Below are 25,339 nucleotides of genomic sequence, written 5' to 3' on the forward strand. Positions count from 1 at the left end.
ATTACTAGATCCTGTTTTTTTAAAATCTATTCATTAGCAAGCAATGGATTTCTATAATAAAGAAAAAAATCTATTCAGCCATACTCTGCCTTTGATTGGTGAGTTTAATCCATTTACATTTAAGGTAATTACTGATAAGTGAGTACTTACTATTGCTATTTTTAAATTATTTTCTGTCTATGTTGCAGATGTTTTGTTTCTCTTTTCTATCTCGCTCTCTTCCTTTTTTTTTTTTTTTTGTGACAGAGTCTCGCTGTGTTGCTCAGGCTGGAGTGCGGTGGCACAATCTCGGCTCACTGCAGCCACTGCCTCCTGGGCTTAAGTGATTCTCATGCTTCAGCCTCCCAAGTAGCTGAGATTATAGGCTCATGCCACCATGCCCGGCTAATTTTGTATTAGTAGAGACAGGGTTTCACTATGTTGACCAGTCTGGTCTCGAACTTCTGACCTCAGGTGATCCGCCTGCCTTGGCATCCCAAAATGCTGGGATTACAGGCATAAGCCACCACACCCAGCCTCTTCCTTTGCTATTTGATGAGTTATTTTGGTAGTGATTTGCTTTGATGCTTTCTCTTTATCTTTTGTGTGTCTATTAAAGGTTTTCTGGCAGTTATTTTGAGGATTGCATAAAATATATTCTAGTTTTATCCTTTGATTTTCAGTTGATAACAATGTAGCTTAAATATCATACAAAAAATACTATACTTTTACATCCCCCCCACACACACACTTTGTGTTCTTGTACTCAGAATCTGCTTTTTTATATTTTGTATCCATTAAAAATTTTTATCTTTTAAGTTTTATATAAAGGCTAAAAGTAAATTATTCACCACCATTACATTGTTGCATTAATCTATATATCTCTATTTTATGCTTTCACATCACTATTTAGCATGTGTTTCTTTCAGTTTGAAGAGTTCCCATAAATATTTCTTTGTAAGGCAGATCTAGTGGCAATGAACTCCCTCAGTTTTTGTTTGTCTGGGAAAAGGTTTCCCTTCTTTATTTTTAAAGGATAATTTTGCAGGATATAGTATTCTTTGATGGCAGTTTTTTTTTTTTCTTTCAGGACTTTGAATATATGTTCCTACTCTTTACTGGATTGCAAGATTTCTGTTGAGAAATCCACTGATAGTCTTACAAGGATCCCTTACATGCAAAGATTCACTTTTTTCTTGTTGCTTTCAAAATTATTTCTTCATCCTTGTTTGTTTTAGTCTATTCTCAGGCTGTTAATAAAGACATACCCAAGACTGGGTAATTTATATAGAGGTTTAATTGACATACAGTTCCACGTGGCTGGGGAGCCTCACAATCATGGCAGAAGGCAAAGGAGGAGCAAAGTCATGTCTTACATGGCGGCAGGCAAGAGGGTATGTGCAGGGGAACTCCCCTTTACAAAACCATCAGATCTCCTGAGACTTATTCACTATCACAAGAACAGCATGGGAAACACCCACCCCCATGATTGAATTACCTCCCACTGGGTCCCTCCCATGACGCATGGGGATTATTACAATTCCAGGTGAGATTTGGGTGGGGACATAGAGCCAAACCAAATCTCCCAGATTGCAAGGTTTCTGTAGAGGAATCCACTGATAGTCTTACAGGAATCTGCTACATGTCAAGATTTTACTTTTCTCTTGCTGCTTTCAAAATGATTTCTTCATCTTTGACTTTAGACAATTTGATTATAATTGGTCTCAGTGAAGACCTATTTGGGGTTCTTTTCACATCATGGATCTAGATGTTCATTTTTCTCCCTAGATTTGGAAAGTCTTCTTTCATTTATTTCTTTAAATGAGATTTCTACTCCTTTTTCTCACTGCCCCTTCTGAATTCTATAATGTATACATTATATTTTTATACTATCTTGTAAGTCACACAGACTTTCTTCCGTCTTTTTCATTCTTTTTACTTTTTGTCTTTCTAACTGGATAATTTCAATTATTTTCAAGTTCACAGATTCTTCTACTTGATCAATTTTGTTGTTGAAGTTCTTTATTAGGTTTTTAATTTCTTTCTCTCTTTTTTTGAAAGTACAGAGATTTATTGCAAAGTGAAAAGTACACACTCAAGAAAGAGGCATGCAGGCATATTCAAGAGTCAGTCACACAATAGAGTTTTCAGCTTCTACTTTTATGGGTTTATTTAACCAGGGAGTAGAATATTTATGAAGATTCCTGGAAAAAGGTGAAGATTTCTCAGAACTGTGATGCCACTCATTTTTACACCAAAAATGAGTGTAATCTCAGAACTGTCATGGTGCTGGTGGGTGTGTGATTTAGTATGTTAATGAGTATATAGAGAGGTCCTAGGTGAAACCTAGGTCAAATCCAGCACCATATTGGATTCAGTCAGTCTTAGCCAACTTGTTCCACACCCTGTTTTTCATGGTTTTATCAGCCCATAGCCTCTAGTCATGTGAAACTGCTGACTGGAATTTTTTTTTTTTTTTGTCTCACTCTGTCACACAGGCTGGAGTTCAGTGGTACAATCTCAGCTCACTGCAACCTCTGCCTCCCAGGTTCAAGCGATTCTCCTACCTAAGCCTCCCGAGTAGCTGGGACTACAGACATGCACCATCACTCCTGACTAATTTTTTTTTTTTTTTTGTATTTTTTGTAGAGATGCAGTTTCACCATGTTGGTCAGGCTGGTCTCAACCTCCAGACCTCAAATGACCTGCCAGCTTCAGACTCCCAAAGTGCTGGGATTACAGACGTGAGCCACCATGAACTGCCTGCCTGGAATTCTTTGTTCATCCTCCTTCCTGATGATTAGGGGTAATGGCACTGCCTAGCAAGGGCATGGAAGTCTCTGGCTGACTGGTCTAGGGGATCCAAGGCAGGGTCATCAGGAGAGTCTAAATCTGAGGCAGGGATTGATTGGAATCCTTGCATGACCATCATTTGGTGTGGTACTGTTGCAGCCTAGAAGACACAAACTTTACAAGGAGGTTAAATAAGCATTATACACACACACGTGCACACACACACACACAACAGGAGTTGTGTGAAGAAGAGGAAAAATAAAAAACAGAAAAAATATTTGATGTCTAATGGCTGAAAAGTTCCAAAATTTGATGGAAAACTTTAATCTGCACATTCAAGAAGATCAATAGGCCGGGCACGGTGGCTCACACCTGTAATCCCAGCACTTTGGGAGGCCAAGGTGGGTGGATCACCTGAGGTCAGGTCTCTACTAAAAATACAAAAATTAGCCGGGCATGGTGGCAGGTGCCTGTAATCCCAGCTACTCCAAAGGCTGAGGCAGGAGAATCACTTGAACACGGGAGGCGGAGGTTGCAGTGAGCTGCCAAGATCATGCCATTGCACTCCAGCCTGGGTGACAGAGCAAGACTCTGTCTCAAAAAAAAAAAATTTCAATAAACTCAAAGTTGGAAAAACTCAGAAACATTCCTCTGTGTGTGTGTGTGTGTGTGTGTGTGTACACTTGGTGATATATCACAGGTCTCTTAGGCTCTGATCATTTTTCTTTATTTTCTCTTTCTGCCCTTCAGACTAGGTAATCTCAGTTAACCTGTCAACATAAAGTTTGATGCTTCTTTCTATAGCCAGCTAAAATCTGCTTGTTGATCTCTCCAGTGGATTTTTTATTTCAGTTATTGTCCTTTTCAACTTCAGAATTTCCATTAAAATTCTCTATGTGATAAGACATCTTACATTCCTTTTGTTCTTTGACATACTTTCTTATAATCTTTAAGCATATTTTAAATAGCTGATTTAAAATATTTGTCAAGTAAGCCTGACATCTGGGCCTGCACAGGGACAGTATTTTTAAAATATTTTTTAAAGAAATGGGGTCTCACTTCATTGCCCAGGCTATATTTGAGCTCCTTGGCTCAAGCAATACTTCCACCTCAGCCTCTTGAGTAGCTGGGACTATGGGCTCATGCCACTATGCCCAACTCAGGAGGGATGGTTTCTATTGACTTTTTCTTTCCCTGTATATAGGCCATACTTTTTTGTTTCTTTGCATATCTCATAATTTTTTTGTTGAAGACTGAACATTTTAAATAATATAATTGGCAACCTTGGAAATCAGATTCTCTCCTCTTCCTAAGGTTTGTTTTTGTAATTGTTGTTTAGAGACCTGTGAAGTAATTCTTTAAAGTCTGTATTATTTGTTGTGTGTGGCCACTGACATCTCTTCTTGGAATAGCTTATTTGTCAGCTATTGGTTCAAAAACATTTTTCTTAACTGCCTTGAACCAGTAAGTCTTCCTCCCTTTGCCAAGAGGCTTTGCATGCATATTGTGGCACACTCTCAACACCTAGAAAGCATTTGACAACTTTGCTATAGCCTTCACTTCCTGATTACATAAACCTTTAATGTCAACCAAAGGTGAGGGATAAGGGACTTTTCAGGTCTTCCATGAACACATGCACAACCTTACACAAGTATGTGTCCTTCTAGATCCCCAGGAATATGTGGAAGCTTTTCAAAGCCCCTTATGGACATCTGATTCCCAGCTTTTCCTTTAAAGTTTTTTTGTCAACTTCTTGTTTGCTCTAGCTGTTATTACCCCATCAGGCAGCTGTGATATTTTTTTAAAGTGTCTCTAATTGTTTTCAACAAACATCCCTGAGGAAAAAGCTGTTCATTATTAGTGAGCTCTAAATCACATCAAATAAACACAAGCCCTTGAAAAAGTCAGGTTTTCCAAGGAACTTTCAGACAGGTCAGATAATAATAATTCTATGGAGATGGGACTTTGGAGAAGCTCTAAATTTGTTGAGTTTCCTCTGTTCGCTTCTAGGCTGCTAATTCTCATGGCTACTGTGATTGTGAGGCTGTTGGCTTTCAAGGCCACCATGTTTCCGGGAAGAGGAGATGGGAATAGAGCACATTCAAATGCCACAAATTTTCCTGTTCTTACCGAGGTTCAGCCAGGCCTTTGAATTTTTGTTTTGTTGTTTAAATAAACACTATTTGTATTTTTTTTTTTTTGAGACAGAGTTTCACCCTTGTTGCCCAGGCTGGAGTGCAATGGCGCAGTCTCAGCTCACTGTAACCTCTGCCTCCCGAGTTCAAGCAATTCTCCTGCCTCAGCATCCCAAGTAGCTGGGATTACAGGTGCCTGCCAGCACACTCAGCTAATTTTTGTATTTTTAGTAGAGAACGGGTTTCACTGCATTGGCCAGGCTGGTCTTGAACTCCTGACCTCAGGTGATCTGCCCGCCTCGGCCTCCCAATATGCTGGGATTACATGTGAGAGCCACCGCACCTGGCTAAATAAACACTATTTGGATTATTGAAAACCTTTCGTTAAGTTCCAGATGTCACCAGTGGAGGGTGTCCAGGTTCTTGGTGTCTTGAACAAAGAATTGAACAAAACTCACAAACAAAGCAAGGACAGAATGAAGGGATTTATTGAAAATTACACTCCACAGTGTGGGAGCGGGCCAGAGCATAGGGGCTCAAGGGCTCCATTACAGAATTTTAGCGAGTTTAAATACCCTCTAGAGGATTCCATTGATTACTTGGGGTACACCCTATGTAAATGAAGAGGATGAAGTAAAGTTACAAAGTTATTTACTTGGCCTATGCCCTATGGAGATGATATTTCCTGCCATAGCTGAAGTATGAATTGGCCTTATGTTCCCTACTTCCAGACCCTATTTTCCTGCCTAACAGAATTCTGGAAAAGTTGATATTAACAATTTGCCAGTGTTGTCATTGCTTTTACTGATAATCAGATTTTTTAAGGTCCTTTCACTGTCATTCCCACTGACATCATCATTAGTATATTTAAATTTATGTAACTATCAAAAGATTTCATGGCATAAATATAATTACATGAACTTTTAAACATTTGGAGGTTTGTTACAGTACATCATTTTCACTATTTTTAATTTCTACTGTGGGAAAAAAAGTGCTTTCTAAACAAGCTGATATTAATGTTAACTGAAATACAAAGTCACTCATAGACAGATTTTTAATTATATCTTTCCTGGATAATCAATGACTCACAAGAAATCATTTTAACCCAACTTACCACTATTTGAGTAAAAGCCAGGGCTATGTATAACTAGCTAATGTCAAATGGTCTTTATAATTTTGATCAGATGAACTTCACTTCAGGCTTCTATGAGTATGCCAGAGGCTATAAGAGTACAAGAATGGGCCAGACGCAGTGGCTCAAGCCAGTAATCCCAGCACTTTGGGAGGCTGAGGGGGGCAGATCACCTGAGGTCAGGAGTTCAAGACCAGCCTGACCAACATGGCGAAACTGCATCTCTACTAAAAATACAAAATTAGCCAGGCATGGTGGCAGATGTCTGTAATCCCAGCAACTCGGGAGGCTGAGACAGGAGAATCGCTTGAACCCGGGAGGCGGAGGTTGCAGTGAGCCGAGATCATGCCATTGCACTCCAGCCTGGGCAACAACAGTGAAACTGACTCAAAAAAAAAAAAAAAAAAAGAGTACTACAAGGATGAAATATTTAATAAAATATTCATTGAAAACGTATCACATACATAAAGGTATGCTAGGTGTTGGGATTGGGGAAAGCAAAGATACAAACGTGAATGTGGACAGTTCTTGCTTTTAGTAGAGTTCACAGTCTAGTTGGGGAGAGAAACAAACGTTACAACTAGCAGGAGTTAAGTGGGTGAACTAGAGGGGAGAGAACACTGAGTGTGGAGAGCATTACTCACTAATCTTGACCTCACCATTGTCTTTCACACCTCCATGCCCTTTCATATGCGATACCATCTGCCTAGTATGTCCTCCCCATTTTCACTCCCCCTTTCCTGATAAAACCAGCTCAAATTTCACCTCTCTTACCTCAGACAGAAGAATTACTTACCTCTTACACCTCCTTGGTATTCCCTAGCATTTATAAACAACCTTACGAGAACATATTCTATGCTCTGTGATTATTTGTTTACATGTTTATCTCACCTACCAGAATGTGAGCACCTCACAGGGACTGCATCTTATTTATTTTAGAACCCTCAGCACCTAGAGCAGTGCTAAGTACCTAGTATCCAGGATGGGAATTAAATTTAGTGGTAGAGGGAATATTTGCACCCAAATACCCTGACTCCAGCTCCAAATGCAGAAGGTTTCTCACTATACTAAGACACCTCTTACCATTCCTGCAGGGAGCCTTCAAGGATTACCAGCATCCTAAACTCATGGGGGGACAGCCAAGAGTGTACCTATGTCATTATATGGTTGACATATTTAATATAACAAGAATGCATTATTAAGCATTCCTTGTTCTGAAAGCCTCTGAAATACTTTTAAAACTGTGTTTCTTATGTACTTTGCTGGCCACAGAATTACTCCTGCAGCTGAGATAAAACAGAGCAGCTCTTGAAAAAAGCAATATATAATTGTTTGAGGAAGGAAGTGACAACAAACAGCATGTTAGTTGAAATAATAACAATTAAAACTTGTAACCTCTGTGATCCTTCTATTCCCTCTTTCCCTCCTACTCCTATTTGCCACCCAATATATCTCCAATTTCATCTGGGAGATTTTTGGAGCTAACTAGACTTCAGCTGATGTTGTCATGGCTGCAATACTGCAGCTACCCCTCAGAATTGCCCCGATCCTTGTGTCCCTTCTCATTCTGGCTAATGATTTAATTATAAAGAGAGAAAATAGGATGTACTCTATTCCATACATTTAACAAAACAGTTAAATTGGAGAGAATCAAGAAAGATCAAGCCCAGTGTTGTTAACTGAATGAGATGCTCAAGATATATTTATCACTATGAAAGTCATAAGAAAGGCAATCTTTTTTTCCAATTTAATATAAGTTATAGAATGACATAGCCATATTTCCCTATAGCTTTTGACTAAGGGTCTCGGGATGGGGATAGGTAGCACAAAAAGAAAAAGAGAGGGAGGAGAGAAAGAAGAGAGAAGAGGAGGAGAGAGAGAGAAAAAAAATGAACTTCACCAATGAATCATAGAAGTGGGCGTGTTTTCTGAAGAAGCCACTTTCATAACAGCTCCTCAGCTGTCACTAATGGCCAGAGAACACACATTCACTGAACCCTTACTCTAGCAGAGACCGTCTCCTGTAGCATATGTAGCTTCTCTGCATGAATTTGAATTCTCCATGTAGCTTCTCTGCATGAATTTGAAATGATCTTTTCCTAGACCTTCTTTATATAGAGAGAAGAAAATAGTAAGTATGTAACCTACAGTTTTCTTGTCCTTCTGGAGTGTCAAGCACTAGAAATGTTTTTGTGTGGGAAGATTGAATCAAGTATAAATTGAGGTTACATTTAACAATGTGGTTTTAATTAGTTTGGACAACAGAGTGTGTGTAGTACTAAATGTTTTAGATATCCTGGAGACATACGTCCTTTCTAATGGAACACGTGACTGTGGAAGGTAGCAGAAAAATGAGCCCCTGTTCAAAACCTGGGAATAATGGGTCTTGAAATCAAAATATTGTGTGTCTACTTTGCTTGAAGTCCTGAAAAAAATGAATGAGTAATGAAAATCAACAGACTCTTACTTTTTTGTAAACATTTTGTCTAAAGCTTCAACATTTGGTGTGGGAGTGGGAGGACAAGAATTGACGTAGTTTAATCATACAAAGCTCTTGGGTCTCCTTTGAAATGAAATCCTAAATTTTGAATAAGCTCAGTTGTTTTTAGCTCTGATTGTGACAGTTTTTACTGTGACATGTATCATTTTGAGAATGCATTGAAGGTAAAATATAAAAAACAGTTTTGTTTGGAGGGTAATGTAAAACCAGATAGGCTGACAAGAGTGCTCTAATTGCTTGAGGGAAATCCCATTTTTACAAACCACAGAAAATATGCTATTTCTTAGACTTGTTTCTTTGCTAAGTGTTACTACCTATAAACTATTCAAGAGCACACAAACAGATGGGTATAGTTGGAGGTTAAGAAACAATCTTTACCTCCTTTATGATATAATTCCTGCATGTGATTTATTTATTATAAATAAAAATGGAAAGATTTGAATTTTCGATTTTCTCAGAGTGCCTTTATGTGAATCTTTTCATTTTGAGAATCAGTAAAGTTTTCAAACTCTTTTGCCTCCAAAGTATCTGAGAAAGCCTTTACTTTATAGTTCTTTCTGGGGCTTGTGTAACTTCTTTAACTGATGTGCTTGACACCGGGGATTGGAGATGGACTATATAAGTCATAACATCTCAAAACTGGATTGTGTAGGTAATTATGTGGCTCTATTGAAAGCATATATGTGAATGCTCTTAGGCAACTCTAAGATGTAATGCAAATGTAAATGATTGTTCATATGTTATTACTGTTATCGAAGTTTTATAACTTATTTTATTTGCCATTTTTAAAGTAAAATGTGATGATTTGATACAATACAGATTTGAATTTGTTCTCTTAGAAGCTAATTATATGTGTTCTCATCCTTTAGGTCCCACTTATAAGTGAGAACATGCAGTATTTGGTTTTCTGTTCCTATGTTAGTTTGCTAAGGATAATGGCCTCCAGCTCCATTCATATCCCTGCAAAGGACATGATCTCATTCTTTTTTATGGCTACATAGTATTCCATGGTATATATGTACCACATTTTCTTTATCCAGTCTATCACTGATGGGCATTTAAGTTGAATGTCTTTGCTATTGTGAATAGTGCTGCAATGAACATACACGTGCATGTGTCTTTATAATATAATGATTTATATCTTTTAGGTATGTACACAGTAATGGGATTGCTGGGTCAAATGGTATTTCTGTCTTTAGGTCTTTGAGGACACATAGAGGGGAACAACACACTCTGGGGCCTAACAGAGGGTGGAGAATGGGAGGAGGGAGAGGATCAGGAAAAATAACTAATGGGTACTGGGCTTAATACCTGGGTGATGAAATAATCTGTACAACAAATCCCCATGACACAAGTTTACTTATGTAACAAACCTGCACATGTAGCCCTGAACTTAAAATAAAAGTTAACAAAAAAAGTAATTCTACAAACAGTGGTCCAGTTCAGAGGAGAAACCAAGAAAATAAAGCTTAGTATTCTTATGATGATTGAACTATAGTCATTTCTCAATTATCTGGGCCCACCAGAAATCCCACACAGCAGATAATTTTTGATATGTATATTTTCTTTGAGAATGCCTTTTATGAAAAACAATTGCTACAAGTGGCGGGAAGGGCAGCTGTCTAAGTAGGTCTTAGACAAAGTCTCTATCAAAACATGCATTTACCAAACACAATAACAAGTGGCTTGGCCACCTGCAGATAATTGAGAACTTACTATTTTGTTCTTGACTTGATTACTGCTGGGTAACTCTGTTCTATGTGGTTAATGGGCTTTCTTGAATATTTCCAAAGGTTTTGGCTCACTAGAAATGGCCAGATATTTCTGCCTCTGTATAGGATGTCATTTGGCAGATTCTGGAAAAGATGAAGTCAAGTTTTTAGTAGAACCTGAAGACTAATCTTGGAAAATTTCCCTATGCAAATGCAAGCTGAATAAGTTGTATTTCCTAATAAAAAGATTAGTGGGAGAGAGAAGAAAGTAGAAGACTTTGATCTTTTTTTCTTGGTGGAAATTCCTCTTCGAGGTCACTTTTAGCAGATTTTGCCTGCATATGTTTCTCTGCTTTTTTTAGATTCAGATGCAAGTTTGCAATCATTTGCTTGATCATATTCTTAAACAAGTTATAGGCAAGCTCTGTATCTTCCACACGTGGCTATCTGGTGACAAAGCTCTTAGCTTCTTAAAACGAATTACATCCAGTTCTATAATTTCATCTGATTAATGTGATTTTCCAAAGTATGCCAGTCTTTAATGCATTCATTTGTGGATTTTTTCAATCAGTAACAATAAAAGGTAACAATTCTATGTCTTGGTTGTTGAGACAGGGTCTGGCTCTGTCACCCAGGCTGGAGTACAGTGGTGCCCTCTTGGCTCACTGCAACCTCTGCCTCCAGGGCTCAAGCCATTCTCCCACCTCAGCCTCCAGAGTAGCTGGGACTACAGGCCTATGCCACCATGCCTGACTAATTTTAGTATTTTTTTGTAGAGACAAGGTTCCACCATATGTTGCCCAGGCTGGTCTCAAATCCTGGGCTCAAGCGATCCTCCTGCCTTGGCCTCCCAAAGCGCTGGGATTATAGGCTTGAACCACTGTGCCCAGCCAACAACTCTTTTTAACACATGTCATAAGCTAAAACAACATCTTTGAAACTTTTCTCCCCAATCACCTTCCTTTTTTGAGCAAAAGTGACTCTTTTGCTTTAGCCATCTTCAATGCTTTCATTTGTTACTCCTTGCCAATAATATTAGGCATGAGGTGTTGACTAAGGCACTAAATCATATTAATCTTCATATACTTGTAATTTTAAAAACTCTTCCCTGCCCAGCAAATTTTAACTCTTTCCTTTAAGGCTCAACTCATAGCTCCCTGTGCTTTTTAATGCTTAATCACTTAGCCAGTTTATAATTATGAATTATATGATTATTTGATTATTGTCTGTCTCCCCATTCCTCACCACATCGCTATAAGCTCCTTGAGATCAGAGTCCTCGTCTTATTTTATATCCTCAGCTTCTAACATGTTGTCTGGTGCATAGTTGGCACTAAATAAATATTTTTGAATGAATTAATTAAGTAATGTCAGCAGATGACTAGATATTATATGCTTCTTGAATTCTTTCCTAATCTCTTCAACCACCACACCTATCTCCCACCCTACTGAGAGTTGAGTATTTCCTCTTCTGTATGTCAATGAAAATTTGCAAGTAACTTAGGTGACCAGTCATATACCCAGGTTTACCTGAGACATCCCTAGTTTATGCCTATTGTTCTTGCATAACTATTAGTAAACACTCCCTTCATTCACAAGAGTATCCCAGCTTGAACTGTAATTGAAATATTCATCTTCTATAGAAGTGCATTTCTAGGGTCACTTCTAGCCAACGTTTTACTAGTTGGTTGAGTTCTTGAGGACAGGCTTAGTTCTGGTTTATCTTTCTAACCCTGGGGCTTAGCACAGTCTCTGGCACTCAGGGACTGTTCTTTTGAATAAAAATACATTCTTGCTATCTTGTCCCAAGGATTTTTGCATTATAAAAGAAACACATACACATAGGCAAACACATGACACCTTCACACTTACACAGGTTTTAGGAAAGATCACCAACATTTTTCTTAAGATATTCTTGCTTAAGGTTTTGAAAGAGAAATCCGAGTTTATTTCTGCTAAGCCACTTATTTCTCTTCTACTTTAGGTTATTGAGTAGGAAACTTCCACAATAATAACAAGTAATTTCAATAAGGGTTTCCTATGTTTGTGATATTTTCCCTGAATTTAAATTTGCTGTTGTATGTCTACACAAGCATGGTGAAATTATTCACACCAATGACAATTTGGACGGAACTAAATATTTGATAGTATGAAATAAACATTCTATGGTCCACTAGCTAAGAGTAGTCGAGCTTATCTTTTACAGGTACCTCCCATTTGCCAAGAAAATATACATTTAATCTTATAAACAGTTGGTTTTAAGTGACTTTGAAGCTTTGAATAAATCCAGGAGAAATATTTCAATGTCCTGTGTACACTAGAAATTATTTCGAAGAAAATAAATTGTAAGTCAGATAGTAAATGTGGAACTTATAAGGAAATTGGTGTCTATGTGTTGACTAATTCACTAAGGGAAATTTTTAAAGTCGCAAGTGGTAATGTAATCATTCCAGGAGTCATTATATGCTGCCTGAATGTCGTTTCTGAGATGTTGATTACGTTTGGCTCTGTTTCCAAATGTGATTCCTAAAGTAAGCATGCAGTTATCCATAGCATTCTTCAAACCATTAGAGGTTTTTCTTGTTTGTAGAAACAGAATTGAGGCAGGGTGTGGTGGCTCATGCCTGTAATCCCAGCACTTTGGGAAGCCGAGGAGGGTGGATCACCTGAGGTAAGGAGTTCGAGACCAGCCTAGCCAACATGGTGAAACCTCATCTCTACTAAAAATACAGAATTAGCCGGGCATGGTGAAACATGCCTGTAATCCCAGCTACTTGGGAGGCTGAGGCAGGAGAATTGCTTGAACCCAGGAGGTGGAGGTTGCAGCGAGCTGAGCTCATGCCACTGCACTCCAGCCTGGGCAACAGAGCAAGACTCTGTCTTAAAAAAACAAACAAAAAACAAACAAAAAAAATTGTCCCTAATTCTCTTCTGTAATTAATATTCTTTTTATTATGTTCTGGTTTCTCTTGCAAGTTGAGTTGATTTTATCCTTTTCTCCTTTTGTTTATCAATTACAATTTAAAAAGTGGCTTCAGACACATTCAGGAAAGTGCACACACACCCTTTCTTATCTGAAACACACCTCTCTGTTAACCCTTACAGCCTGCTTCAGTTGTCTGAAGCAATTTTAATGGTTTTCTAGTCTCCCTAGTAGATGGGGTTCCTGATATTTTGTAAAGAGTAAGAGTAACGCTGGAGAGCATGTGCTTTTCTTTCTTTCTTTCTTTCTTTTTTGAGACGGAGTCTCACTCTGTCACCCAGGCTGGAGTGCAGTGGTGCGATCTTGGCTCACTGCAAGCTCCACCTCCCAGGTTCACGCCATTCTCCTGCCTCAGCCTCCCGAGTAGCTGGGACTATAGGCGTCCGTCACCATGCCCAGCTAATTTTTTGTATTTTTAGTAGAGACGGGGTTTCACCATGTTAGCCAGGATGGTCTCGATCTCCTGACCTTGTGATCCGCCCGCCTTGGCCTCCCAAAGTGCTGGGATTACAGGCATGAGCCACTGTGCCCGGCCCGCATGTGCTTTTCAGGAGTGGATTTTAGCCTTAGCAAGAAGGATATGGTGTGGGATCTGGAAACACTTCCTGGCAGAAAGGAAGAAAGAGAGTCTTTCCATGGAAATATATGTATGTATATATACATATTCTTGCACCTTGTTGAAATGTGATGTTTCTCGTTCTCCAAATTGTTGTGATAAGCAGATAACTTTAGCTGTTATTTTGTGTCCATGTCGCAGGGCGGGGTAGGGGGGCGACAGGAGGGGGTGGGGGGCGGGAATTACAGCATTATTACCACCACTGAAATTTTTATGCCTAGAATTATTATAGAATTAGGGACTCTTTATCTTTAATGTAAGTTGAGTGTAATCATTGTAAGCAGAAAAATCAAATGCCAAAAATCCTGTAGTTTCTTAAGAAGAAACCTCTGTATTCTAAAATGCTTTTCCTAAAGTTTACTAAATATGATGTGGTATGTGTGTTTATTTGTAGGGACTGGTAACATCTGAACATACCAAACCACACAGTCAAACTCTTGCACCATCGCTACCACGACATTTTACTACAAAAGAATGCCACTGCATGTGGATTCCAAGCAGGCTAAAAAGAAAAAGAACTGATTAGACCTCAGACGACCCACTAAACGGGATGACGGCCACAGCTGAGGTAGAGACACCAAAAATGGAGAAGAGTGCCTCCAAGGAAGAGAAGCAGCAGCCTAAGCAGGACAGCACAGAGCAGGGCAATGCTGATTCTGAAGAGTGGATGAGCTCTGAGAGTGACCCTGAACAGATAAGCCTTAAGAGTAGCGACAACAGCAAGAGCTGCCAACCTAGGGATGGTCAGTTGAAGAAAAAGGAGATGCACTCCAAGCCACACCGCCAGCTCTGTCGATCACCCTGCCTAGATCGTCCAAGTTTCTCCCAGAGCAGCATTTTACAGGATGGTAAACTTGACTTGGAGAAGGAATACCAAGCTAAGATGGAGTTTGCGCTAAAGCTGGGCTATGCAGAGGAACAGATTCAATCAGTGCTAAACAAGCTGGGCCCAGAATCACTTATTAATGATGTATTGGCAGAGCTTGTCAGACTTGGGAACAAAGGTGATTCAGAAGGGCAGATCAACTTGAGTCTGTTAGTGCCTCGTGGGCCCAGCTCCAGAGAGATTGCAAGCCCTGAATTGTCTCTTGAAGATGAAATAGATAACAGTGACAATTTGAGGCCAGTTGTCATTGATGGAAGTAATGTGGCAATGAGGTAAGCCTGGTATGTTTTTTTCTCCCATTTTAAAAAACTGCCCTGAGCTCATAGAAATTTTCTTCCTTTGCAAATCATTATAAGAGGAGCATGGCTATTGACTGTGGCGTGTGTTTCTGAAGGTGGCCAGAGACTAAAATGATCCTGCCCTTGCCTTTTCTTCTTCCACTGAAGTTGCTGCCAATTTGTTTTCAGGTGTTCTAAAGGCAGCTTCGACATCAGTGATGATGCTTCAGAGGAGACATAGCCATTCAGCTTTGTTCCTTTTGTGGTCTGCTGTCCTACCCCTACTTTACTAGACTAACCATCCTGAAAATGCTGCTTTTATAAAGTCACTTTGGGGTTTGCTTAGGAACTTTCAGTAACTCTCAACTGTTATTATACCAAATTTTGATCCTTTTCCCTGGCTTTAAGGCTCTTTGTGATCAGGCCTGTCCCTCCTCCCATTTGATTGCATCTCTCATGCTTACTGCATTTACATCTATCTCTTTAACAGTCTCCATGAAAATTATGCTGATTTCTATCCCCATTACCTGTGTTCATGTCTTTTCCCAAATTAGAAGTGGCCTGCTTTGTATCTTCATAGCCTTCAGAATGCACCACCTCCACAAAGAACTTCCTAATTTTTCTGATTCCAATGATGATCTCTGAACTACAATATCTGTGGTAGGCTGAATGATAGCCCCCTAGAGATGTCCACATTTTAATCCCTGGAATCTCTGAATACATTATCTCATATGGTAAAATGGACTTTGCAAATGTGATTAAGGTTCTTGAGACGGGAGAGATTACCCTGGATTATCAAAGTGGGCCTAATGTAATCACAAGTGCCTTTATTAGAGGGAAGCAGCAAGATCAGAATAAGTAGAAGGAGATGGAATGGCAGAAACAAGAAGATGGAGTGACGTAAGAAAGGGACTATGAGCCAAAGAATGTGGGTGGCCTTTCTCACCCATTGGACTGTTTCAGGAAAAAAAAAAAAAAAAAAAAAAAGAATGTGGGTGGCTTCTAGAAAGCTGAAAAGGGCAAGGAAACAGATTCTCTCTTTAAGCTTGCAGAAAGAACACAGCTTTGCCAACACCTTGATTTTATATTTCTGACCTCTTGAACTTGTAAGAGAATAAATTGGTGCTATTTTAAGTCACTACATGTGTGATAATTTGTTACAGCAGCAGTGGGAGACTCACATAATACCTATAGTGCCTTCATAATTTATTCCATACTCTCTCATATCATTTTTTAAATTTTGTGTCAGAGAGCCATAGGAATCCCTTCTTCTATTTCTCAAATGAATTGTAATCCAGCCTTGGTTTAAAAAACCCCAGTAATCAGGAGCCTTTTTCCTATTGAGTCTATCATTGCTTGATGGACTCACTAGAATCCCTAGGCCATAGGCAATCAGAACAAAGTGAAAAAGCCTTAGTCTAGCAAGTTTTAACTTAGATTATCCCATTGTCTTTGAAAGCAGGGATCTTGCTTTGTTTTCCCACGGTATTGGGTGCTCCCACAGAGACATGAGAGAGTGGGGATGGGAGAAAGTCATGAACCGTACCATTGCTGTATACAGGAAATGCTTAGCAGACTATCTAGAAGTACACTTTAGTATATAGTCCTGTTTAATCCTCACAGCAACTTTATCTTACAGATGAAAAAATAAGGCTCAGCAAAGGTAAGTGACTTCCCTGAGTTTACATAGCTAGTAAGTAGTAAAGTGAGAACTCGAACTTAAGTCCTCTGACTTCAAATGAATGAAATGAAACAAACTAACATTTATGAATACTGATTCTGTGCCAGATTCTTTTACGTATGTGAATTAATCCCCACTGGAGACCCTATAAGAATCAACTAATTTGGTTCATCTTTGCAGGTGAAGAGATTCAGGTTCAGAGAGTTTGAATAACTACCCAAGGTTACCCAAGCTTACAAAGCTTAAATTAAAACACTAATCTGACTCCAATTCTCTTTTCATAATATCACACAGTATTATGTGGCTATTAGTGTTATTAAGAATATTTGGGCCAGGTACGGTGGCTCACACCTATAATCCCGACACATTGGGAAGCCGAGGTGGGAGGATCGCTTGAGCCCAGGACTTCAAGACCAGCTTGGGCAACATGGCAAAACCCTGTCTCTACTGCAAATACAAAAATTATCCAGGCATAGTGGCACATGCCTGTAGTCACAGCTACTCAGGAGGCTGAGGTGGGAGGTTCTCTTGAGCTCGGGAGGTCAAGGCTACAGTGAGCAGTGATCTTGCCACTGCACTCCACCTTGAGTGATGGAGTGAGACCCTATTAAAAAAAAATATATATATATATATATATATATATGGCATATTTGCTAGTATCAGAGAATGCATTTACAGATTTCCTTTTTCAATTTTTTAAAATCATGACATCATCATAATTATAACGTACGTAAAGCAGGCTAGACAGCTCCTTTGTTTTAATGAGGGGAAACCAAAAGATTAGTAACAAGAAAGTTAAATGGTCTGCACACAATACTACAGCAATCAGAATGATGCAGTGGGCCACTGAAAAGCAGAGGATAATGTCTGTTCAAAAGGCCAAAGGTGTCTCTGCTCCCCTCCTAACAGGCATAAGAAAGAGTGATTCTTGAGGGGAAGGAGTTTGGGATGTGTCCAACTCAATCTGTCACCAAACCAGACCACCCGGAACACCCTAGATCGGACCTGATTCCCAAGGCCTACCATTTTTTTTGTTTTGTTTTGTTTTGGTTTGGTTTGGTTTGGTTTGATCTGGTTTTGTGTTTCGGAGTTAAGGTTGAGAAGAACCTAAGGCATTATTGGGGACTTTGGCTTCATGGTAATGTAATATCTTCCTTCTCTTTGGACTTCTATTCAAGGATTGCTGATCATGAAGGACACTCTGGTTCTTTCGCTTTTTAAGGAATAATGCAGAGATTAATTACTTGGATAATTAGTTTCAACATATCTGGTCTATGTCAGTAGCAAACTGTTATACTGACAGGAAAATGAACTTTGATCTCCTGTATGAGTTACTTTGCTAAATTAAAGGCATCTCGCATGATTTAAATAGAGCCAAAAAATAGCGTGCAACCTTATTGTTAGGAACATATTAAAATAGTGCAGAGTAGACCATGTAATTTTTTTTAAATTGCCAGTTGAGTCCTTGTTAGCATCTTTTTCTTTTGTCTGAGTAGTAAATTACCGTTAAGTCCCATTTATTCTGCAATCACATTTCACATGCTCAAAGTTCAGCGCTATAGTCTACTTATGGATTTGTTATTACTGTTAATCTAAATTTGGTTTGTTTTCCTCATTAGTTAGCTGTAAGTTTATGGTGAGATTGGTATTTCTTAGACAAACTACATGTTAATGTCTGTTGTTTCTCAGCCTGTTGGATTATCCTGCATTAAAATTATGATGCTGGCCAGGCACAGTGGCTCAAGCTTGTAATCCTAGCACTTTGAGAGGCCAAGGCAGGCAGACTGCTTGAGCCCAGGAGTTCGAGACCAGCCTGAGCAGCATGACAAAACCCCATCTCTACTAAAAATACCAAAAAATAACCCAGCGTGGGGGTTCATGCCCATAGTCCCAGCTACTTGGGGGGCTGAGGTGGGAGAATCGCTTGAGCCCAGGGAGGTTGAGGCTGCAGTGAGCCATGATCACGCCACTGCACTCCAACCTGGGTGACAGAGCAAGACCCTGTCTCCAAAAATAAAATAAAATTATGGGCCGGGCCTGGTGGCTCACACCTGTAATCCCAGAACTTTGGGAGGCTGAGGCAGGAGGATCACTTGAGGTCAGGAGTTCGAGACCAGCCTGGCCAACAAGGCAAAACTTCATCTCTACTAAAAATACAAAAATTAGCCGGGTGTGGTGGTGGCGTGCCTGTACAGGAGAATCGCTTGAACCCAGAACGCAGAGGTTGCAGTGAGCCGAGATTGCGCCACTACACTCCAGCCTGGGTGACAGAGTGAGACTCAGTCTGAAAAAAAGAAAAAAAAAATTTATGATGCTTCGTTTGCCATTAGCAGCATTTGGTTAACATTTGCAGTAGTAGTGCACCTGTGGTCCACATACTGATTGATATATGCTAAGATCCTAAAGGGTACATTCATTCTGAGAGCTGTCTCCTTTGGGAGGAGAAATCCATTTCAGAGGAATTAAGGCTTTGAAATGTAAATGCAACCATATTCTTTGTTAAGTCTAGGAGAAGCCCAAACATTTGAACCCCAGAGAAAACAATTGCAGAGGGTGGGGCTAATGACCTATCTGCTAAGCTGAATTTGGCTTGGGAACCTGGATCATGAGAGGTTCCTAAGCAAGTTTACAAGACAAAGTGAACTGTAGTGTCACCAAGATACTCTGTGACTTGCAGGTCCTAGGGTTTTTGGCATTTTTTAGATTGCAAAAGGACATTGTATGGGTTTAAGCAAAAACAAGCCACTTGAAAAGCTTTATTTTCCTCTTTTTTTTCAAAAAAAATTATTCATTCCTTAAATGTTTAGGGGCAATAAACTTTGCATACTTGGCTGTTGTGTAGGTATTCATTGCCACCTTGATAAATGTTGAAACTGCCTTCTGATTCTTATTGGGCATTTGGTGTGCCTCATGAAATGCTTCAATGGCATACTTTTAATATATTTTAACGGGATGCTATAGGTATGTTACATTTTTTCTTAACATAATTCTCAGTATGTTAGGAAATTGATATCAGAATATAAATATATCAAAATATTAACAGTGTTTGTCTCTGGATTGTAGTAAAACAGTTGGATTTTGGAGTTTTTTTCTTTATATTTTATGTATTTTCCACATTTTATACTATAACCATATATTACATTTTTAATGATTATATGTATATATTTAGAGACAGGGCCTTGTTCTGTCACCCAGGCTGGAGTGCAGTGGCATGATCATAGCTCACTGTGACCTCAAACTCCTGGGCTCAAGTGATTTTCCTGCCTCAGCTTCCCAAGTAGCTAGGACTACAGGTGTGCATCACCATACTCAGCTAATTTTTTGTAGAGGCAGGTTCTCACCATGTTGCCAAGGCTGAAAAAAAAATTTAAACACAGAATTTGGCAGTATAAAATATAAAGTTGGCTGGGCCTGGTGGCTCACGCCTGTAATCCCGGCACTTTAGGAGGCTGACGCTGGCGGATCACAAGTTCAGGAGTTCAAGACCAGCCTTGGCAACATGGTGAAACCCCGTCTCTACTAAAAATACAAAAATTAGCTGGGCATGTTGGCGTGCGTTTGTAATCCCAGCTACTCGGGAGGCTGAGACAGGAGAATTGCTTGAACCCAGGAGGCAGAGGTTGCAGTGAGCCGAGATGGTGCCATTGCACTCCAGCCTGGATAACAGAGCAAGACTCTGTCTCAAAAAATAAATAAATAAATAAATAAATAAAATATAAAGTTGCAGTATCTAACAGCAAATGTTACTCTCATATTTATTTCTGGACTTAGACTGTTTGGGAGAAGATCATAGCACTGCAGAGCCAAATGAAATTCCATCCCTTCAAATCCTCTCTAATGGCAATTCTGATAATTTTCCCAAGTTCTGTTATTCTTTATACTTACCAGCACTGTAGCAGTGGGAAAATTCACAACTGGACATCTTCTCTTCCAGAGTTCATCCAATATTAACCCTTTAAGCACTGTGGTCTTGCATAGTTTCCCCATTGTTCAACTTTTTAGGAGTCAGTGGTAGTTATCTCTAAGGCTACCTTAGAGTGTATTGACAGCTAAATATATTTTCCTTTTGTTTCTTAAGTGCTTTCAACTTTCAGTTGAGTAGTACATTTGTTTTGTGGTACTCACTGGGGAGCTTTAAACATGATTAGCATATGCTTGGAAATGTTAATAAAAGCATTTAATAAATTTTTGCAATTTGCCTCAAGAGTGATAAGACAGTGGGAAGTCTTGCAGTACAAGAATTGATGAGGCCCCGGATATTATATATGAATTCATCGAAAGGGAACAATATGTTGGAGTTCATTTTTGTTGTAGTTGAGTGAGCTAGTGCCAGTGAGAAGGTGAGGAATCCAAAGTGAGAAGCCCCATCACATTGTCTTAATTAGCCTTCTAACAAAACAATTATTTTCTTCTGATCAGTCTTAACAGACAATAGCCACTTGATTGTAGTAGAATTGGTACGTGTATGCCCATTTGTTACCATCCAAGCTGTTTAATTAACTATAATTTAGTGATTTATGTATATGTCAGAGCACTAGATACCATGCTAAGAGATCGTAATTTTCACAGCCAAACAAGGCACAAATCTAGTGCATCTTTTCCCAATTATCTGCAAATTTTCCCTCTTCCAATTTCTATTTAAATGAATTCTGTTTGGCTTTTTAAGTTTTCACAATGTTTATTCCTATAAGTAATTCTGATAGAATTTCTTCTCCTTTATTTCATGTTCTGATTATAGAAAGAATACTTGAATTTTTTTTTTTCTTTTTAATAAACATGGGGTCTCACTATGTTGCCGAGGCTGGTCGCAAATTCCTGGGCTCAAACAATTCTCCCACCTCGGCATCCCAACCTGCTGGGATTACAGGCCTGAGCCATCGCACCCAGCCAGAAATACTTGATTTTTTGAGGATATTTTGGAATTAGAGGAAGAAAATAGATCACTTATAACCCTCTCACACAGAACAACAATATTTATTAATATTTCGATGTACTTCTCATATTTTTTCTAAGCTTATACATAGGTTTTCTTCTACAAAATTGGTGTTACATTATATATAGTCTGTATTTTTTCTCTTCTCTTTCAGAATTATGAGCATTTCCTACATCTTAAAATTTTCATGAATATGATTTTTGTTGGTGCATTGTATTAAATGCATATATGTAATAAGAATTTTCAGTGAGCATTTATGTGCATATCTTTTTTGCTGTCGATGTTATTTTTGAAGCTTAATATATATGTGCTTAAGACTTATCCCCAATTAATACTCTATATAAACTTTAAACCTCTGGTAATACCTTTACTTTTTTAATTTTTTGTGAATATCTCAATCTTTGAAAAGAAAGTGGTAGGAGAAACAGAAAAAGAAGAGAGAAAATGGAACTAGTGATAGGAGATAGCCATCAGGGCTGCAATAAATTGGGAGTTGTTACTAACCATCTGTGGCCTTGAATGAAGTTTGTAATAATAATGGCAAATTTGTAACAATTACATAAAAATATCTTGATTTGCTCTTTAAAAAGCATGTTATTTGGCATTATCAAGAAAGTAAATGTCATGGCTGGCCGCAGTGGCTTATGCCTGTAATTCTAGCACTTTGGGAGGCCGAGGCAGGCGGATCACCTGAGCTCAGGAGTTCGAGACCAGCCTGGCCAACATGGCAAAACCCCGTCTCTACTAAAAATACAAAAATTAGCTGGGCATGGTGGTGCGCGTCTGTAGTTCCAGCTACTCAGGAGGTGGAAGCAGGAGAATCACTTGAACCCAGGAGGTGGATGTTGCAGTGAGCCGAGATTGTGCCACTGTACTCCAGCCTGGGAGAAAAAGTGAGACCAAAAAAAAAAAAGAAAAAAAAGAAAAGAAAAGAAGCAAAAGGAAGAAAGAAAGAGAGAAAGAAAGAAAAGAATGTAAATGTCTATTATTAATACCTTGGTACTAAGAAAAAGCCTGCTTCAGATATTTCTTTGCTATCTATTATCAATCTTCTCTCCTCTTATTCTGTATCTTCCTAAAGCCATGGGAATAAAGAAGAATTCTCCTGCAGAGGAATACAACTTGCTGTGGATTGGTTTCTAGATAAAGGCCATAAAGATATTACTGTATTTGTGCCTGCATGGAGAAAGGAGCAATCCCGCCCTGATGCACCAATTACAGGTACTGTGTCAAATAAGACATTTCTTCTCATCTAGAGGCAAATCTGGAAAGATAGTTTGGGGATGGTCCCAATTTAGGTATTTATTTTTCAAAGTTGTTAAGTATATTTAAAGTATTTTTATTAAGCATATATTTGAAAAAAGATTCAAAGAAAGTCATCATTATTTTGTAGCATCTGACAGTTAAATAAAGAAAACTTCAATTCGGCAAAAGATAAAGCACATAGTTTAAAAAAAAAGGAGTGCTTTTCTATTTGACCATAGACTTCAGACTAAAGGGAGATGAATCTGGTTATGAGCATGACGAAGTTTTCAAGAGAGTAAAAACACCATGGTGGACAATGGATCTCATTCTGTACCAAAGAAGTGATTGTGGGGTTTGCAAATTAGGGAATAAAATAGAGAGAAAGAGAAGTCCCACAGCAGTCAGAGCCAACTTATCCATGAGACACAGTAGGTCTGGCACCTAGGGCCAATGATATTGCTAAGGTCCCATGGAAATGTCTTAATTTTATTTTCTTCTCACATCAGAAGAAAAAATTGAATATAACAGCAATGCATGTATAATGATGTATCTAGCTGGGTTATCCTTGGCTTTATACTGAAGCAATTGAAAACGAAATTTTTAATATTTAATATTTATCTTTGTTTGAGACAGGGTCTCACTCTGTCACCTAGGCTAGAATGCCATGGTGTGATCATGGCTCACTGCAGCCTCTACCTCCCTGGGCTCAGGTTTTTCTCCCACCTCAGCCTCCTGAGTACCTGGGACTACAGGCGTGTACCACCGCGCCTGGCTAATTTTTGTATTTTTAGTAGAGATGGAGTTTTGCCATGTTGCCTGGGCTCAAGCTATCTGCCCGCCCCAGCCTCCCAAAGTGCTAGGATTACAGGCATAAACCACCACGCCCAGCCAATATTTAACATTTCTTATGGAGGAAGGAGCCTAGGAAAGCAAAAATGCCTAAGGTTTTCAAAAGTCATGATGCAGTCCTAACGGCAGAGGGGTCTCTACGTTCATTTACAACAGTCTTCTGAGCATCAGCTGTTGCCTGATGTGCCTAATGAGAAAGTCCCGTGAATGGCTGTCTGAGCTGTGTGTGAAGCTATTTGCCATCTGCTGAACAGGCTCTTGAGCCTCAGTCTGAGAATAGATCCTAGCCCTGCTCAAGCCCAGCCAGCAAGCTTTCTTGCCTCGGCAACTAGGAGACCAAAAGGAAAGGGGGTCAGCACTCAATTGCTATATCTTGATGTTTCACCCTAGTTTTGGTCTTCCCTCAGGCAGAAGCCAAAAATGTAAGTCCCTAGGAGAGATGCTTTAGTTTCCTCCTGGCAGACACATCCTCAGTATTTCCCTGTTAGAAATCAACAACCAAAAAGCTGGTGCTTTGGCCGAAGGGCAAAACAAGCATCAAGAATGCTAAGATATCAGTGTCACTCTCACTCTTCATGGTAGTTTTTAAAATTCAAATGTCATTGAATCCAGTTCCTTCATTTTATCAAAAAGAAGACTGAAGTCCAAAGGGGAAGATGACTTGCCTAAGGTCATAATCCAGATTGATATCATAGCCAGGAACAGGACCTACTTTCCCTCTAAGGGCAAATAATATCTTCATCCAGTACCAACTTTTGCATTTTTAATATTGGGGTAATACTGTTAATTTCCAAAGATGATTTCTGCTCTGTGGCATATAATCATATTTTGACAGATCAAGATATTCTACGAAAACTGGAGAAGGAAAAGATTCTTGTCTTCACACCATCCCGAAGAGTGCAAGGCAGGAGGGTTGTCTGCTATGATGACCGGTTCATAGTCAAACTGGCTTTTGATTCTGATGGCATCATTGTGTCCAATGATAACTACCGAGACCTTCAAGTTGAAAAGCCAGAATGGAAGAAGTTTATAGAGGAGCGGTTGCTGATGTATTCTTTTGTGAATGACAAGTGCGTTTCTTTCCAGTAGGCCTATATCCAAGTTATCAGTAAGAATAGATTACATTTTAATAAACATTTACCAAACACTTACTGTGTATCATACATTTTGCTAGTTGCCACACAGATAAAAGGATGAATAAGGAAAAGGACTCACCCTTAAGAGACTCAAAGTGTAGTAGAGGAGCGAAAGAGACAACCACAATGTTTTGTTATAAGAGCTACAGTTAAAATTTGTTTTTTAAAAATTGCTTTGTCTATGTGAAGTAATAGAAAAAGGCATCCCAGAGGAGATGACATTTCAGATCAAGTTTACAGATGGAGGAAAGGGGGCTGCTAGGCATGAGGTGAGGGGGACATCATGAATAAAGTTATGAAGGTGTGAAAGTGGGTAGCATGTTGGGGGAACCAGCAGACATGCCAGTACGGCTCAAACATGTAGTTCATGGAATAATGATGAACAGGGAAAATCATCCTTTCTATGTGATAAAGTGGCAACAAAGGGAAGAACTGCTAGATTAGCAGAGGATAGACTTGAGGCAGGAAGGGCAATTAGAAGG

At 39.2% G+C, this 25,339-nt stretch overlaps 2 protein-coding genes across 6 annotated transcripts in view; one reads left to right on the plus strand and one right to left on the minus strand.

The window, feature by feature from the left end:
• Positions 1–25,339, plus strand: part of ZC3H12B (zinc finger CCCH-type containing 12B) — a 461,192-nt gene that overhangs the window by 427,760 nt on the left and 8,093 nt on the right. For all 5 annotated transcript variants that reach the window (XM_055106403.2, XM_055106402.2, XM_055106405.2 and 2 more), the window contains 3 exons: positions 14,244–15,007; positions 22,709–22,848; positions 24,557–24,791. In XM_055106403.2, coding sequence (XP_054962378.1) covers positions 14,400–15,007; positions 22,709–22,848; positions 24,557–24,791 — 983 coding nt within the window. In that variant the 5' untranslated portion in view covers positions 14,244–14,399. The remainder of the gene's footprint in view (positions 1–14,243; positions 15,008–22,708; positions 22,849–24,556; positions 24,792–25,339) is intronic.
• LAS1L (LAS1 like ribosome biogenesis factor) overlaps positions 21,686–25,339 on the minus strand; it is a 38,767-nt gene continuing 35,113 nt past the window's right edge. The window contains exon 12 of the mRNA XM_055106406.2: positions 21,686–22,508. Coding sequence (XP_054962381.1) covers positions 22,427–22,508 — 82 coding nt within the window. The 3' untranslated portion in view covers positions 21,686–22,426. The remainder of the gene's footprint in view (positions 22,509–25,339) is intronic.

This window comes from Pan paniscus, chromosome X (genome assembly GCF_029289425.2).
Source record: "Pan paniscus chromosome X, NHGRI_mPanPan1-v2.0_pri, whole genome shotgun sequence".
Lineage (NCBI taxonomy): Eukaryota > Metazoa > Chordata > Mammalia > Primates > Hominidae > Pan > Pan paniscus.